Here is a 17,953-nt window from a genome sequence, read left to right as displayed (position 1 = left end):
TACTTAAATTAAAAGTAATTGTGGGTGGTGGTGAAACAGCTCTGGGTACATCTCAGAAAACAAAAGTCTCATGGAAAACATTTTCTTTCTATTTGTGAAGTTTAATCAAAGTTTGATTGACGTCTCTTGGTGCACATCTTGTATTATTTCCTGTAATTACAAAACAGGAAGGTACATTGATTTCTTATAGCAGTATACTTTGAAAATTAGTATTAAGTACATGCTGTATTCTATTATTGTATAGTATGGAAATGACACACAGCACTGGTGTAAAGGTGACTCAGAACAGAGGTTTGAACTCCCAACAGAGGAAGTAATGATCTGTGACATGCACACAAATAAAAGTTTCATATAACTCAATAGCAATTCAGCGTTTAGGTAGTTTTATATTTATTGCTCCTAAATATGTGGGGTAGCTTTTTGCATGGAAAACCCATAGGCTGTGTCTGAAATCACTCACTATATAGTCCACTATATAGTGAGTTTGCCATTTTGTAGTGCTGTCTGAATGTATAGTGAGAATTATTATACCCTATATAGTGGACTCAAAGTATCCCAGAATGCATCGTGGAAAGTAGTGTACAACCAATGGTCACTAACCAAGCGGTATATACCATCATGCATTGCGCTGAAAGAAAAATGACGGATACGGGCGCTGCCATCTTGCACTGGTGACGTCATTTGGAGCCAGTCTGCGCAGTAGTGATTGGGGTTGGGTTGTCCCACCCATACACCCGGCCTCAGCTGTCAATCATGATGTGAAATCACCTTTTTATAGCATCAAATAACTAATTAAAACCAAACTTATCAGAACATACACCAGCAGGATAAGAACTACATAAAATGACAGAACCCTCTTTAGGAAAAATGTATTTGACGGTACTTTGATTTTTTTAGTTTGGCCCACGTCCCAGCCGCTAACATGGAGGGGGCGGGGTTTGTGACCTATACTGCAGCCAGCCACCAGGAGGCGATCGAGATGTTTTGGCTTCACTTTTGGGAAGCCGTCATGTCGTCCATCTTTATATACAGTCAATGGTTTGTACCCAGATATGCTTAAAAAATATACATAAACAATTATGAGATACATGGAAAGCACATGAGACAGGTTCATGAGAATATGGCAACAACGTTCAAATGTTCATTATGTTGGATCCATTCTGTATTAGGACTTAAAACTAATCACTTGTTCCAACATTCATCAAATTTCATTGAAATCTGTTCCCTAGTTTTTGAGATATATTGCTGAATAGCAAACAAACGCTGCCAAAAACTTTAAATTCCGCAGCAGGGGTAAAGAATCAGGATCTTGCGGATTACCCCTTAAAGCATTTCTAGTTTTAAAAAAAAAATCACAGCTGCTACTTTTCAAGCCAAGTGTGAGTGGTCTGTTTCCGTTCACCATTAGTAGATATGCGGTTGTATATTTAGTAATGAGGATTTTGAGTGTTCTCAGCAGCATCTCTGGAGACTTTCTCACAAGGTCTTGACTAATAGCCTGAAGCCTATCAAATGTCCCACACAGCACAAGTCCTAGCACCTGACGACGTGGTTCTACAGGGAGTTTCTGCTGTCACAATAAATCAGAAACAGACTGGATACAGTATAATCATGTCGGTGTCCCATTTCACTCTCTGCGAATGCTTCAGCAAAATCTAGGCTGCACGTGGTAGCGCACACCACAACTGTATATGTTGCCATACCCACAGAGCTTGATGGTTGACTTGAGAGGAATAATCCATGGAGATAAGAGCTGTTGATGGTTTATGTTGCAAGTCTTATATTGTACACAATGATGTACTGTATTGCCAGTAGCTTCCTTTATTCTTAAACCTCCCTTGCTTTGATAGTAGAGGGAATAAATGGGATGCCTTTGAGGGAAAGCAAGCCTGTTTTATATCTTAACATGTAGCTCATACCTTAGAACTGAGGTCTGAAAGACATTTGACAATGTTTGAAAACAAAGTGTTTCACTCTGTAACTATATGAAGCCTATACTTCAAAACCAAAGTAAATTGATATGCCTGAACTATCAGAGCAGGGGCCCATGCTGTGCTTATATCTGAGCTTCCTTCCCTTCATAAAGATGAATCATAATGTCTAATTCTCACAAATTACCCAAACATTATGTAGCTCTCTCATTTCCAACGCTGTTTAATCTGTGTCTGGAGTATTCGCTGTCACTTCATGTTGCAAACACTCCTTTCACTCTGGCAGTTCATTGTCTTTTGATGGGCCATAAAAGGCTCGGTTTGATGGATGATAACTTGGGGCATCTCTCTTTGTTGTGGGATGTGACGACTGAGTGCATGTGAGATGTGAGGAGAAGACGCGGTGTGAATGGGAGATGTCATCGATGTCTTGCACTGACACCGAGGCCTTAAGCATAGGCTTTGATCTCTGTGAGTGATTGCAAAGCAAACACAAATAAAAAATTCCAGAGTGTTACAGTTTCCACTGAGAAAGTTGAACTGTTTTTCGAACATTTTCCAAGAGGTTTCTCCCTGATTGGCATTTCTAATGGTAGAAATACCTGCTAATATCAGGCCTCTGTAATGATTTAGAGGCTGGCAAATTGAAAAAGGTGTTTCTAGAAAGGTAGAGCATGCTCCGGCTTCTACCTGTATGTAAAACGTGATTTATCAAGAGAGAAGACGGCTCATGTCATTGCCTTCTGATCCGGTCCAATAAATATTGAGTGGTCTATAGGCCCTGCACTCCCTGCTGACCTTACAACATCTGCTCAGGCACTTACTACTTAATATATTAGCTGTGAGAACAGGGCAGGTGTTTTCAGCTGGAGCCAGAGAACATGAAAAACAGATTGTGCCTCCGGTTCATACAATTGAATTAAAATGAGTCACCACCAGCTTTTCTCATAAAATAAAATCACAAATAACGTTATGGCATGAAGGACAGGTGGGAATATTTCATAGGTCTGCTTGATGGTGGCTAGAAAACTAAAAAATATAATTGATTGCAGCTCACATAAGGAATGTATTGTGGGGTAAAGATCCCTGAGATAAACATATATAAATCACCATTATTAAAAACAAAGACTTACTTTGCACTATAAATTGCTTTCCAGTATATTGCAGCCATTTGTTGTTGTAGTGCAGCTCTTTGTGTCCACATGAGGCTCTTTGTGATTTTGCTTTGATGTTTACCAGCTGAGCATAATGTGCTTCATGGCCTTTACATTATAGATTACAAAAAGAATACTTTAAAGGTCCAATCATGCTGGTAGTTAGGATCATGAGCAAACATTTACCAGCTGCAAGCTCTACCTATTTGGAATTAGAGGAATTAAATATATTTGAAAGCTGACTCATTAGGTGGATCCCCAGGAGGCATTGGGAGAGATTGACCAAACTGATTACAAAACGTGATAAATATGTGCTATTATGTGAGATATGCAGATTTCCTTATTAGTACTGAACTGGGGGATAGTTTTTTCCCTGAGAGAATCATTTGTGATCTTTAAACAATCAGTATAAATGTTTTATTATACAGTAAAAAGTTTGTGTAACATTGCCCATATTGCATAATTCGTTTTAATGTACCTCTAGTCGTATCTAGTAGACTCATGAAAAACCTACCACAACTCAACATGCATAAATAATACACTTTTTTTTTTTTGACACATCACACGAGCAGAGCTGATAGCGGGTTCATTTAGGTATTAGCCATATTGACACCCAGAACCGAGACCTGATTATTAGACTAATACAGTTTGGACTCGGGTCCTGAGATGTACGTCGGATAACTATGAACCAAGGGGACCCATGAAGACCACTAGTGTCTAGCCATGCAGATAGTTTTGGTTGTATTTGTCCATATTCAGATTTTGATGTATCTGCCTCTGAGTTTGGAATGCTCACAGCATTGAATTAAACAAGACTAAGACTCCACAGTCATGCTAGCGACACTGTGACGCTAAATGCTAATGTCAGCATGCTAACAATGCTAAGATGCTGATGTTAAAAAGGTATTGTTTACCATGTTCACCATCTTAGTTTAGCATGGTAGCATGCTAACATTCTAATTAGAACTAAACACAAAGAATAGCTGAGGCTGATGGCAATGTCATTAGTTTTGCAGGTATTTGGTCATAAACCAATGTATTAGACAAAGGAATTTTGACCTGATGATGCACTAGAGGAAAAGTCAGAGGATCACCAAAGGGAATACAATTTATCTTGAGTGGGGCTTGAATGTGTGTAGCAGATTTCATGGGAATCCATCCAACAGTTGCTGAGGCATTTCACTCAAAACCAAATGTCAACCTCATGGTGGCACTCGAAGAAAAGTCAGAGGATCACCAAAGTCAATAAGATTCATCATCTGGAAACCATGAATGTCTGTACCAAATGTTGTGCCAATCTATCCTGAAGATGTTGAGGTATAAGATAAGTGAAAACTTTGACCTACTGGTGGCACTACAGGGAAAAGTCAGGGAATCACCAAAGTCAGTAGGATTCTTCCTTTGGGGGCCATAAAAGTATGTACAAAATGCCTGGGCAATCAATCTAATAGTTGTTGAGATATTTCTGTAAAAGCCAAAAATATCAACCTCCTGATGGCAGTGGTGGATCAACCGACAGACCGACATTGCCATCCCTAGAGCCATGGCTAAAAATGCAACAGCAACATTTATCCCCCCAGAAATAGTGAAAAGTTTTAATGGGGTCTAATTCTTTGGTAGAAAGTAGTTCCAAGTAGTTTCTATGTAATTTGGGCGAACCGACCCTTTAAACAATAATCAAACGTGACTGTGGTTCCAAATAAGACAAAATTAAGCTTTATAAGACTTTTCGAGACTAAAGATAAGTCTCGGATAAGTCTGGTGGTATTACAAATTTTTCTTATCTTCAGCAAATCCCAAGAAAAGACCAAAAGTATTTCCTGTGTAGCCACAGCCTGATATAGCTTATTCTTCTGAGCCATAGATCGCCATTGTTGTCCAAAAACATTTAAAAACACATTTATGAGCCTCACCGTTGCACTGGGCAACATGCTCCGTCATTATGATGAACATGGCCATTGTAGTTTATTTTGAGTCAATCCTACATACCCTCCTGCTGCTGTAAATTCTCACTAGCACACAAAATCCTTTGTTAGTTTTTGGTCTTTTTGTGGGATTTGCATACAGTAACAAAAATATATAATATCGCAAGCTTTATCCTTTAAGTTCTCTTCATGAAAGACTTTAACTCATTGCTACAGCTTATCAAATACACTTAGAATTGATATCAACAAAAAGTTGGCTTAGAGTTTGGCCATGGGCCAAGTAACAAGTGATTAGTGATGCAGATCCAGGAATTGTTTAAAAATTATTTCTTAACATTGTGGGACAGGGCACCTTTGAACATTTTCACCTACTCATTTACTTCCTCTTGACTACCGCACTTACTGGAATGAAAAAATCTGGCACATGTATCCCATTATCATTTATTGCTATGAACATTAAAATATAAAATGAATTAATTATTTTGGAGATATATACTCTGGTTCAAGATTGGAGTTTAGAAATCCTGAACGCAGCTAAGAATGATTGTGGAGCGATTGCACTGCTCACATGTGTGGGAGTAACACAGAGTGAAAACACATTTCAGGTCTCCTGTCAGTTGAAAATGAGTAATGTACTGCAGATCATAGCCTCAGGATAAAACCATATCTGAAGCAGTATTTGAAGGATATCAAAAACCCAGGATACCTCAAATTCACCGCTGTCATTTCCTTCAACAATGTATATGCTTTTTTTTTTCTCTTTTTTTTTACTGTTTTGTGTCTTTTTCTCCTTTATGAGCTCAGCTTTATGTTATACACAGCTATCCTCAGCCATCTGGTTTTCATTTCCTGTGAGGTTCAAGATGGTAGGAGAGTTTAAAAAAAATGATCCTCGTTTGAACTGGGGGCTAATGTAGTCAGGATGGAATCTGTCACTCAGTCTATTGCATGTTGATGACTAAGGGCAGTTTCAGCTGTAAGCAGTCCATGATTTATGGACACCAAGTGAACTCTTGTAAGCAAAAGCCATCTAGGAGTTCAGAGCAGCAACTGGGCCCTTTTTTGGCCGCAGTTTTCTTTCCATTCATGCCAAAGCATTTCGCACGGCAATTAGCTCCGTCCTCATTTGGGTCTGCAGTCCCACAGGGTTAGCGAAGCCATTTATCATCCTTAGGGCTTGGAACTCTGCAGATCCGTTTCAGGTAGTTTTTGTAAACAGTCATTGGCCCGGCTCTTTCCATTTCACCAAATCAGAGGGAGATACAGTAGTTTTGAGGTTCTGCCATCCATCCATCTGTTGGATGCTTTGCTTTTTCTCTACAGGTGTGAAGGCAAAAGGGAAATGTCATTTCACAAGGCTCATTTGTCATATGGTAACTACATAGAGTGAATAGAGTGATGACAACGTGGCCCCTTGCTTTTTTGGGAGGGTCAACTGCTTTGGATTTGGAGTGTAGAGTGCAGGATAGAGTAAAGATATATTCTGTACATGACTAATGAGGAGTTCGCTCAAAAGAAAAAGCACTTGAGTTATTTCTTTTAGAGCATTAATAATATTTAGCCTTTTAGTAAGCAGAATTTATATCTCTTTTTAATAGCAGACTTGACATTTAGCACATGTTTACACAGATACAGATGTAAGATATGTAACCTCGTTAGGCACACATTAAACAACTATTCATGCTTTATGCTGATCTATGCCTTGAGGTATATTGAAACAAGTATTGGCTCTGCTACAAGTATTTATATAGCTTCCAAATGCCTGTGGGGCGTCATTAAAACACATATTTGAGCAGGCAGAGCCATAAACATGTGCTGGATACATTTTTTGTGTTCTTAGCCGAAACATCTTCAGAGGCAGCCAGGAAAATAACTGAACTACAGTATGTGCATTTTTCTATTTTCACATCTATCCTCGGAGAGTCATTACTTCACAAAGAGCTTGCCAACTGATTCTGAATCCATCATTTTGTTGAATCGATATATTGCGGTCTCTGCCGCTGCTATGTCTTTATCAATCAGAATTAAGGAATTAGATTAAGCTCTTTGGTTTTCTCCTTCTTAAGTGGAGTCACACTGCAGTGCAGGCCCAGGGGTTACGGGGAGTATCAGAGGGGACTAATTGTCAAGGTTATGTCTCAGCAGATGATTGATGTGGGGCCAGGCTGTTTTTGTCAGCCTGTCAGGTGGCTGGAATGTTTAATGTTCTCATTATTGGTTGCTCTGTTGTGTATATTTCTCTGTCAGCGCCGCTGAGCCATCTGAACTGCCAGAGCACTTCAAAGGCCTGCAGGTCATCCGTCTTCCTCCTGACGCCCTGAATGTTCAGCCTCAGCTGAGTGCTGGTGATTTGTTATGACTTGAGAGCCAGCTGACAGACAGGTCTCCTATAAAAAAACATGCACCCATTTCCCTTTTGTCATGCAGTGAAAGCATCGCTGCTCCTGTAATGGGGTGGGTTGGGGGGGGACTATCACAGGAGGCTGGCACCTGACAGTTGTGTCATCTCACTAATTTGCAGACAGGATGACTTGAAGTATTTTGTCTTCTTTGCCTCAGTGTGGATTTTGGTTCTGGTGTCACATATTCTCACAGGTCACATCTGTTATGGAGCGCCTCAGGGAACAAAGCTGAAGAGGGACCACTATATTAAGGGACATTTTCATATTCATCATTAGTCCAGGGGCCGGTATACACCATGTGATGACTCTGAATAGAGAGCATCATGGGAAGAATGCGGAAGGCTGCAAAGCTAGTCATGCAATGGAAAGTGAGAGGTGAGATGCTAAAAACAAGAGGAGGGAAAAACAGAATCCAAATCTCAATTCTTTTCCCAGGCCCTTTACAAGATTGATTGTTTTCTGCTGATCTAAATTTGGATCATACAAAAACAGTCCATTTGTCTTAAAGAAAAATGATGTGCCACATGGTGCAGATGGAATTTTTTTTTAACCTGAAAAAGATTAAAGAGAAACTCTGCTCCTCAGCCCTAATCACGAGCTGTAGATTACTCTGTCGATTTAACCAGATGGCAGGCTCAATTCTGCAGGCCCTCCTGTATATTAATGAACAGCAGTCTGTTATATTTGACTTAGGTAAGTGAAATGTCCATCACCTGTAATGGTCTGCCAGCTGGCATTATGCATTTTGCACCACTTTGGGTCCACGTGGCATTTTTCATTTGCAACGTTATTGAAGGAACATTTTTGTTCTCTGCTATTTTCCATCATTGTCACTGTTCTGGTAAATATTTTTTTATTTTTTTACCAGGAAGAAAAGTTGTGTCCACAGCTAATTTCCTCTCGTAGGTCAAGGCAATAATTCTGGTACTAAAACTGTCGCGCTGGGCGAAGCACACAAGTTCAATAGTAACTTGATTAAGTTAGCCTGTCGACATGACTGCAAACACGGCAATACAGTATGTTAACAAACCTAATAATAGGAAGGGGGAGATAAAGTGGAAGAGATGGCTGCACAATTTCTGGCCACTCGTGTGTCTGGTACAACAAGCCACTGACCTTAAAGAAAAGCTTGTGTGGCTTTGGTTTATTGTTAGTTAGTGTGCAACATAATGTTTTCTTTGTCTTCTTCCTCTGCTGGCTCTACAAAAGAATTTTATTTGTTTATGACTATCAGATACTCTTCTCATTGGTTGCCTGCTCAGTGCATTTAAGACTAGTTTGCTGAAGAAACTGATTGTCTTTGTCTCAGAATGTCAGTCTGAAGGGACTGCAGAAACTTTAAAGAGGCAATGAACACATGTTTGCCAGGCTGAGCACCCAGAAACTCCCTGCATGAATATGCCAAGCCTAATTTTAAACCAACAGCGGGGTAGCTTTGGCTGCGTTTTCCAACCAGAGAGCATGAACAGTGCGGAAGCACAATGCCAGCGTGTCATACATTTAAACATTGTTAAATTAAAGGCTGTTTACCGTTCTCAGAGGCCATTCATCTTACTCAAGGTTAGTCTGCTTCTTGCAAATTTGTCAGTAAGAGCTTCCACATGCCAAGATGAGGAGGGGAAAAAGTTGGGGTTATCAGAGGAGGGTTTTCATAGCATGTCTCTCCAGTCAGCCTGTAGTTAATTAGCCACCTCCACACAATAAGGCCGTAAGTCATTAATCACCCAGACCCTAGTAGAAGTTGACTCACTGTGAGCAAGACGTTTGGAGACAAAAAGTTTGCCGTCTATGACAGACTTCAAAATGGCCCCTGTCAGTGGTGTGTAAATTATAGGGCATGTTGAGTGCTGAAAGACAAGGGCCCACTGTTTAACTCACTGTTGCTCTTTCCTTTGCTTTGTGTGTTGACAGACTCTCTTCGAGGGAAAATTCCCTGTTTCTCCGTTTCCCATCGTCTGACTCGTAACTCAAAAAGGCACACTTTATTGTGAGTATACGGAATACACACACACAAGTTATCCACATTAAGACAATCTCAGTGTACCAAGCTCACTGCCTTCATTTTATGATGCCTCACTTGAGATGACAGAAGAAGACGAGCTCCAAAGTTCAACGGCTCAGTAAAACCCAGCTTTAACTTTGCATTCCTACTGTTTACTTTGCTTGTCAAAGGGAGGAAATGATGGAGTGATGATAAATATGGGGCTTGTTTGGAGAAGCAAAAGCCTTTCTCCTGCAAACATAAACCATCATGTTTCTCGGGATGATGGAAGACACACTTCTCAGCCGATTGAACATGCAAAAGGTCATCGGCTTTTGCGTCTGTAAACAGAGATCAGCCTGCCTTGCCAGAGTACATAAGCATTCGGGAAGATTTATTCAAAGCAGAAAAAGTTTATGTAACAACGGGGAAATCGCTTGCTTGGATCATTAATATGGCTGTCAAAAGGGTGTTAAATTCATTATATGACCACAACATGTGTAACAAGTGTTTGAAAGCTGGTTGATGTATCTATTGGATGCATGAACCTATTTCTGAAAAGTCAGTTTTCGTACACGACTGTGGGCGTTGTGAGGAGGAACATCAGCTCAGCGTAGCGGTGATGATGTCCACCACCTTCAACCATAACAGACCATAGACAGTGTAACACATGGCGTGCAGCTGTGCAGAAGTGACCATTTTTAACATCAACATGTCTGCGATGGACCACGCTGTGCTGATCTGTTCCCCCTCAGGTGAAGGCCACGTGTCTTGCTCATGCTGCAGTTCAAAGCAGAACAGGTGGGGCCGTCCCCGTGATTCAACATGTAGTCACAAAGCTGTCCAGTGTCTCATGTCCTGACAGTATTTTACATTCAAACATGTGGGAAAGAGATCCTTTGTTGCTACGTAAAGATTGACTTGGTAGGATAGATGCAAGTGAAGCCCACTGAGCCAGTTAATGTAATAAACACAGACGTACCAATTACCTCCATCTATATGATGCAGCATCTGATTTGGATTCTTATCCTGGAGATTAGCTTGTTTCTCCTTTTTAAAACAGAAATAACCATTATACAATCCACTGTACAGTCTTATTAGTGAATTATCTTTGGATACCATTTACCACAGCAGCATATCTGCAGTTTGTTTTCATTTATAAGGGGTTGCTGTCCAAGTTGACAACATATTAGAGGATGTTTTTGTGTTTTATCCTTAAAGTTGAATTCAAAGCTAATGACAGCAGCTTAGAGCAGATTACTCTTATACCAACACTGAACTTTGGAAAAGTGGTTTCCTTTCTACTGGAATAATAGCAACACAACCCCCCATTTGTTGTTGACAAATACATTAATAAACATTTATATCTGCTTACAACTACATTACAGAGAGTTATAAACATTTATTAAAAGTTTTTATGCTTATAAATGCTAGATAGGGTTAAGATAAAGTGTTACAGAGACACTTACTCATCTGAGGGACTTTCCCTTTCTGATATTTTTAATCATTTGCGATACTTTGAATTCTCTCTTTGTGTGTATTGGCTGTTTTATGAGACTGACTCATGTCACTTGAGTGTTTGTAATTGGTTCTCAGGTCTCTCTTGGAAAATAATTCTTTATTTTAATGAGACTTCCTGTATAAAGAAATATTAACATTATAATATCCATCACTTGAAAATATACTGTTAATAATTAAAAGGTTATTACATAAGAAACACTTTAACACTATAAAATCTAAGATTTGCTAATTAAATGTTAATTTTCAAGCAATTTAGTCCACATGTAACAAGCACAGATGCTTTGCTATAGTGCACAGACTTTATATCTATCCCTAAATTCAAAATAATCCAGCAACTGATGTAATAAATCAAATCTGCTGAATAATTTATTGGCTGGTGTTCTTACACGAGAGGATGTGTGAATTTATACTGCAGTGTCACACATCAATTAAATGTTGAGAAATAATGTTGAAAGGTCTTAATCCCATTTGTTCACATCATATTGATGTGCTGTTTGTAAATGAAAAAAGATGCATCACATATGATCTACACTGGCTTCATGGCTGACCGGTTGCAGTGCTGAATTGTGGGTTAGGGGTTTTATTACCATCTATCACTGAGCTATGTTTAGGACTCATCTACATGAAGAATGGGTGGATTTGATGAATATGACATCTGACCGTTAATGATGGGGATTTTATTGCTGGAGAACAGCCTGATTTAGTGAGGATGGATAATGAAATGACACTGTTGGCTTGACTTAGTTTATTTGTTTTAAGGGGCTGACTAAATAGTTCGGCCTCGCTTTATTTCTTGCTCTCTGCTTCATGGCTTCATTACAGCGATCACAAAAGCTGTGGAAACGTCCCACATCTGGTGTCATCGTAAATCTTTGTTTAGCGAGCTCCTCGCTGATATCAGTAGCTCGTTAGTCTTTGTTAATGAAACCATAATCCATGACCTCGTGATTGAGAAGATTCAGCATGTTTTGTCGTGCCCAAGAAAATGCATCTGAACACACGCACACACACACACACACACACACACTGTACATACTGTAGTTAAGGCACCAAGGCCTGTAAGTGGTTTTAGCTTCTTGTCACCATAAGTTAATAAAACAAAAACATACATTCCTACAGAAGCTTCACTATTACCTTGTTGAAAATATAAAAACATGCAAATGTTTTGCAATAATATAATTATTTCTCTGTCTGTAGGCCCTTTGCAAAACCCATTGTTAGCCTCATGGTAACACCAAAACATAAAAGACAAAACCAAAGTTATGAATAATATGAAATGAGTTTGATTTTGCCATGACTGTCCACAATAAAATTATATATATATATATAATCTTCATATGCATTTACATTTGCCACAGCCTCATAAACAAAACATGGACCAATTAAATAACTGAATAATATATATTTGATTAAAAAAAACGCAGTAACCTTTCACAAGCCTACAATCTCATTGGACAGCCAAACTAATGCCACAAAACATATGAAAAACTAAATAAGAAATAAGTTAAATTCCTCTTATAAAAACCTAAAGCTTTTTTTAAAACCTGATTTGACCTAACTGATAATTAGTTGATGTATAATAGTAAATGTGTATTTTAAAATAGACCAGTGTAAACAGTTTCAGAGCTGTCCGAAGCTTTAAAACAATGCAATCCAGGTAAAAACGGGCTTCATGAAATATTTCGCTCCACACAAAATAAATCAATGACAATTCTGAAGAAGCTGCTCTGATTGATTTTCCACGTCCATCATTCTGTCAAATCACTCAGCACTGACGCCCCTCTAACCCGTTTGACTAAGGCAGAATGAAAATAACTTTTGCAAGACTAACAGTTGATTCAGCATAGAGAATAAAAATCCATATTACTTAAAAGGTCCCATTTAAATCTGCACACAAAAACTTTTTCGATGCACAGCAGGTAAACACAATGATCTCTCCTGTGTAAAATAATGCACATTGAGGCTTTTCAAAGTTATATTATTTTTTATTTTAGTCACGCTTGAAGCTATCGCAAATAAATACACTGATCCCCACATGGATCCAGTCCCTGCATGAAGTACAATATAAAACTCATTGGGCCTAAATCTTCTTTATAAATGTATAATTATTTGTCTCTACTGGTATCCTAGGGCCGAGGCTGTTGTCAGTCTTTGTCCATACAAGGCGTACGGGGAGTAATATGCCCCTGTGGCCGCGGGCACCGGCACCGGGGCCCCGGGTGTGGGCAGGGGGCTCTTTGAATAGGGGTGATAGCGACTGCTCAGTCCGAGAGGGTGATGGGGGCCCCTGAGGGCCAACGTGCTGGGACTGCCTGGGCTGCCATTAGGAGGCATATGCATGTGACAAGCCATAGCAGCGGCTGCAGCGGCGTTGGCGAGAGAAGACGACCCCGGGTACCCAGATATCAACTTCTCCGTACCGGCAAAGGCCGTGTGAGTCCGCAAGTGGCTGAGAAGCTCCTCGGAGGAGGAAAAGCGCTTATCGCAAGGTCCGTTAGCAGACACCCAGTTACACACGTGCGGCAGGGGGTCATTGGGCAGCATAAACCCGTAAGGATATAAGGGATGTCCGCTGAAAGCCGGGGCCGAGGAGTGCACGCTGTGTAACGTGTGCGTCGGGTACATGAGCGGGTATCCAGACTTGAGCGCGGCAGCAGCAGCCGCCGCAGAGTCATGTGCGCAGTTAGCGCTGGATGCACCGGACAAATGGCTTGTGCAGTGGTAGCTCAGGCAGTAGGGGTCTCGACACAGACTAGCAGACATTAGAGACGGCGGGGATGCTCCAGCTAAGGGACTCGTTCCTGCTTTATTGCATCCCAGTGAGCTGGCAGCAGCAAACTGTGCACTTAAAAGCTGACTGCTGGATTTGGTGGGGTCAAGGGTCATTCCATGAGGGAGGAACGGCTGCGGGTAACCTGCATAGGCACCCGCTAAACTTCCGGGATAGGAAATACCAGCAGGTGGCAAGGGGAAAACTGTATGACCGGGCTTATATGGGGAAACAGGGGCCACCAGTCCAGAGCCGAGGACGGAGGAGGACGATGAGGTTACAGATGTTGAGTCTGATGTAACAGTCTTTGATCCAGATGTGTTCTCCTGGTGTTGGCTGCCATCAGAGGTAATTCCACTTATCCTATGGCTGTTATTACTATCTGTCGTACTGCTTTTACTGCTGTCAGACTCCTTCTTTTCCTCCTTGTCCCCCGCTTTGCCGTCAGCCGGCAGTGGAGAGACTGAGGTGCAGGAGCTGGGGCTGCCTGTCCTGGGGGTGAACGGCTGGCAGGTGGCGCTAGGCACTCGGAAACTGGTTTTATCTCCACTGAGGCTGCTGCTGGAGTCCTTCTTCTCTGACGACTTGGAGTAAGGTTTGAAGCTAGATTTGTCGTCGGCACCGATGTCGCTCATTTTCAGCGGACCGGATTTGGACTCCTTGTCACTAGATCCATTTGAGGTCACAGAGGACAGTTTGGAGGAGGACGGCGGGTCCGGTTTGCCGATTTGAGAGCACGTTTGAGCCAAAAGAGCCAGAGGACTTTTCTTGGCATCCAGCTGTGAAATAAAACAAAACACAATTAACGAAATTCATAAAAGCACTTATAGGCTACATATCATGTTTTGTGGTAAATACGCACATATGACCGTTCCGCGTGGTTTACGCACTGCGCATAAACTTATCTCGGGTTGAAACTCAAAACAACTGTAATAGGCATGTAAAGAGGGAGCGTACACACGGAGCTGATTCACATGAGATAGAAGATAAGACTGTACAACTGCCACGGGTCGAAAACGACATTATAGACACGGGCATCAATTTGCTACAACAAGGTCATTAATTTCCAAAGCGAGTTCAATTTCGACACCTCTGTTTATTATTTTAACGCAGAAAAAGAATCTGCGATTTCAGAAATCAACTCTGAAATCAGGTCTAAACATCTCATTAGGAGAGGGCTATTCTTTCCTCTATCGAATAATTCATCACACAGTACAAATAAAATCTTGTTTGTCATCAGTTATAGACCAAATTTGTCCGCAAAATCCATCCCATAATAGCGGAAGCTTTGGTGTCCAGTGATTTCAGAGTGAAACAATATATTAGGAAGCGAATTGCTGCCCGTGTGCGCAAACGTTTTCACAAAAATCATGTTAGTGCTTACCTCGATGGGACTGACCGGGGTGGACGGTAAAGGCTGAAGGTACTCCGGGTGTAAAAGGTGTCCTGCCCGAGCCGTAAGCATTTTCAAAACCTTTATGGGAAGACGACTGGCTTGGCGAGAAGGGTCTGCAGGAGAGACCGAGTTGAGGACGGATAGCTGGCTGATCTTCACTGCGCCCTTCTCCCCCGAGGAGCCGCTCTCCCACGCTGGATTCGTGCTATTTCTCAGGACAGAGACCGTGGGCGATGTGATCATGACCCAATTCTCGTCGAAATGGTTGAGAAATACATGTGTAGGGTAAAGAAAGTCAAAACTCAAAACGTCAGACGGTTAAAGCCTTTGCCAGAGATAAAAGGAACAATGTTAAATCCTTAAAAGAGACGCGCAGTGTGTGAGCAGAATCCGTGCGTACAGCCGCGTTGCTTCATCCCCGGCGTCGCTCTGACAGTGTGGCTGCAGGTCAGAGAGCTGACTCTGTTTACGTGGGTCGCGGGCAGGAGAGATCACTCCGCCTCCTCTCAAGCAGCATCTGAAGTAGTCCGTAGATCACAGCTTGTGCCGTCTCCCAATGAAAAAGAGGTCCCGATGTGATCGGAGGGTTGGTATTTCACATTTCACCCACTCCGAGCGCTTTTAATTTTGAGTTTTTATGTCTTTGCGTAATTGACGCTTCGACGCATGCGCTGCCCCTGCATCTTGTGTGGTTTTGGGGAAGGTGGACAAAGGCAAACAAGGGAATGAAAATGACCAAAACCTCTTTTATGTCAAGTGAGCACAAGATACAGTTTAATTAAAACAATTTTTATTCCAGACAGTCCGAAAAAGCTTTTGTTGTAAGGTATTGGGCAAATTGACACCTCTGTCGAAAATATTGTACATTTACACTCCTTGTTCTAACTTTAAGTAAGTCATTTTCTTTGAATAACTAGACTGCAGCTAGGAGACAGCACTTCAGTCCCGCCTACTCCGTGCAAGACATTTGCAAAAGAGACACTTTAATGAATAACCTTTGACTCGAAAAGAAGAAAAATAACTAACCGAGGGCTTTTCTGGTCAGATATCCCCCCAGGCGTGCACCGATATCCATCGGCATGTTTCACATTTTCTGCAACTTTTTCCTCTCAATCACACAGCCTGTCATCTGTCAGTTCCCTGTCCTGCACGCCAGTTATCTGTCAGCTGTCTGCAGATTTTTTTTTTTGCCTCTTCTCAGTCAGATTCAGGTCAACTACTGTAAAGTGATGTGTCTCTCCCTCCCTCCATCATAATTTAGGCCTACATCTGTTCTGATAAAACTCAAAACTGCGATTTGTTTAATTGGAGATAAGCTCTGAGGCATTTTTTTTTACAGAGCCTTAATTCTGCTACAGACATCTATTTAATAGTCATTTTCACCTTTTTTTTTTTCAGTCTTAGAAATTAAAAATATTCTCCCATATTTCCGCCACATTCAAGCCAAAAATCCTTTCTTTTTATTCCAAGAGCGCTTAAAAAAACCTCTTGTGGCTGCCATTAATCATTTAAAGCTTCCACATTTCTTCCCATCGAAATAGACCCACTTATCTTATTACTCAATAGCCTATAAATGTCTTGCTGATCAGGCGAAAGTTAAACATATGCAAGTGTTTTTTGATTGATAACAGGGGGTCTGTTTTCGGCAACGGCTGTCAGGCTCTGACACAGCGCTTTGAGTTATTAGGGCAGAGAAGGGCGACCATAAATTTCTACCGTCAGGCAAAAACTCTTTTATTGTGGACGTGATGGATGGCTCGCCGCGGCAGACACCAAATTCTCGGCTTTATCCTTAAATGGCTGCACATTTTTTCGTCGCTGTAATTCATTACTTTTAAACAGAAAGCTTGAAATCTCCTGCTAGTATTTCACACAAGGACACGTTTATGAATCACCCAGAGTCCGTGCAAACACAACCGTTTACAAGCAGGGTTGGGTACCTCAAGTAGGTGATTATACAGAAAACAAGCCTCTATCTCAGCTGTACATTTAAAGATTAAGGATTCATGTTTTCATTAAAGGTTTAATTCATGTTTTTTTTTCTTTAAAAGTCCCTTAGAGCTCATATTTTGTCATGAATTCAGGAAAAATATGTCAGAACTCAAACTTTTGCTAATAAAAAGGGGGCTAAACTGAGGGAAAGTTCACTGAATCCTTTTTGAAACATGCACAGTTTTTTACTAAGCACAATCTATTACCAGTTTGTTACCAGTATCCAAAATGTAACCTTTTCATCACATAAAAATTTAAACAATTTAATCATAAAAATGTGTTCATCAGGCACATTTTCAGTAATGATCCATAAAAACCTTTTTTTCTATTTTACTGTATTTTCTTGTAAAGTGTTATACAGTTGGCCATTGACTGTCCTTTACCCTTGTCCTTGGCTAAAGACAACACAAGGTGATAAACAAAACACTGGGAAACTAGTGAACACCATACAGGTTGGAAAAAACTATAGTTTTCAGAATCTTTAGTTCTTGAAAGAACAAAGTTAAATTTTTTTCTTAAAGTGTTTTCTTTGAATGTATTCACGTTCATATAAATTCTGATTGAACTAAACTGGTGGTTGAGATTATCCTCCACCTGCCTCCAGCACTTTTGTGACTTAGTTTAACTTTTAGTCTTGATTTTATGTATAGAAGTGCTTGTTTGTGCAGAAACAACACCTTAAATGTGTATTGGTGACAATGTCACAATTTATCATTGGAATTGATTAAAAAAAATTAAAATAATGGCAATTAGAGTCACAGTGACAGGAGCTGCTATTATGACTGTGTTGTATAATGTATAATTGTATGTGTATTGTATAATTCAGCTCTGCAAGTAGGATGGTTACTAAAGGGTTTATTAAACAAATGCATGCATATTGA

At 40.6% G+C, this 17,953-nt stretch overlaps 1 protein-coding gene and 1 long non-coding RNA gene across 7 annotated transcripts in view; one reads left to right on the top strand and one right to left on the bottom strand.

The window, feature by feature from the left end:
• Positions 1–17,953, top strand: part of LOC122867465 — a 103,336-nt gene that overhangs the window by 23,658 nt on the left and 61,725 nt on the right. For all 5 annotated transcript variants that reach the window (XR_006375920.1, XR_006375919.1, XR_006375921.1 and 2 more), the window contains exon 3: positions 9,324–9,399. This is a non-coding gene — a long non-coding RNA (uncharacterized LOC122867465). The remainder of the gene's footprint in view (positions 1–9,323; positions 9,400–17,953) is intronic.
• LOC122867462 (zinc finger protein 503-like) lies at positions 12,879–15,854 on the bottom strand. Of its 2 annotated transcripts, none has more exons than XM_044178281.1 (2): positions 15,084–15,854; positions 12,879–14,463 (listed from the first exon to the last, which is right to left on the bottom strand). In XM_044178281.1, exons 1-2 carry the CDS (start codon positions 15,321–15,323, stop codon positions 13,030–13,032), a joined length of 1,674 nt encoding a protein of 557 aa, XP_044034216.1. In that variant the 5' UTR covers positions 15,324–15,854; the 3' UTR covers positions 12,879–13,029. The 2 variants fall into 2 exon arrangements, with proteins under 2 accessions (XP_044034216.1, XP_044034215.1); XM_044178280.1 differs by having other exon boundaries at positions 15,069–15,700.

The sequence above is a fragment of the Siniperca chuatsi genome, linkage group LG20, assembly GCF_020085105.1.
Source record: "Siniperca chuatsi isolate FFG_IHB_CAS linkage group LG20, ASM2008510v1, whole genome shotgun sequence".
NCBI classification, from domain to species: domain Eukaryota; kingdom Metazoa; phylum Chordata; class Actinopteri; order Centrarchiformes; family Sinipercidae; genus Siniperca; species Siniperca chuatsi.
Note: the sequence above shows the minus strand (reverse complement) of the source record. Positions and strands in the feature narration are given on the sequence as shown.

What these genes read in the sequence shown, in the direction of transcription:
- LOC122867462 (XM_044178280.1), bottom strand. Translation starts at nt 15,323, where the DNA reads ATGATCACATCGCCCACGGTCTCTGTCCTGAGAAATAGCACGAATCCA. An exon ending in CCCCGGTCAGTCCCATCGAG is followed by an intron (nt 14,464 to 15,068) that starts GTAAGCACTAAC and finishes TTTATTTCACAG; the next exon opens with CTGGATGCCAAGAAAAGTCC.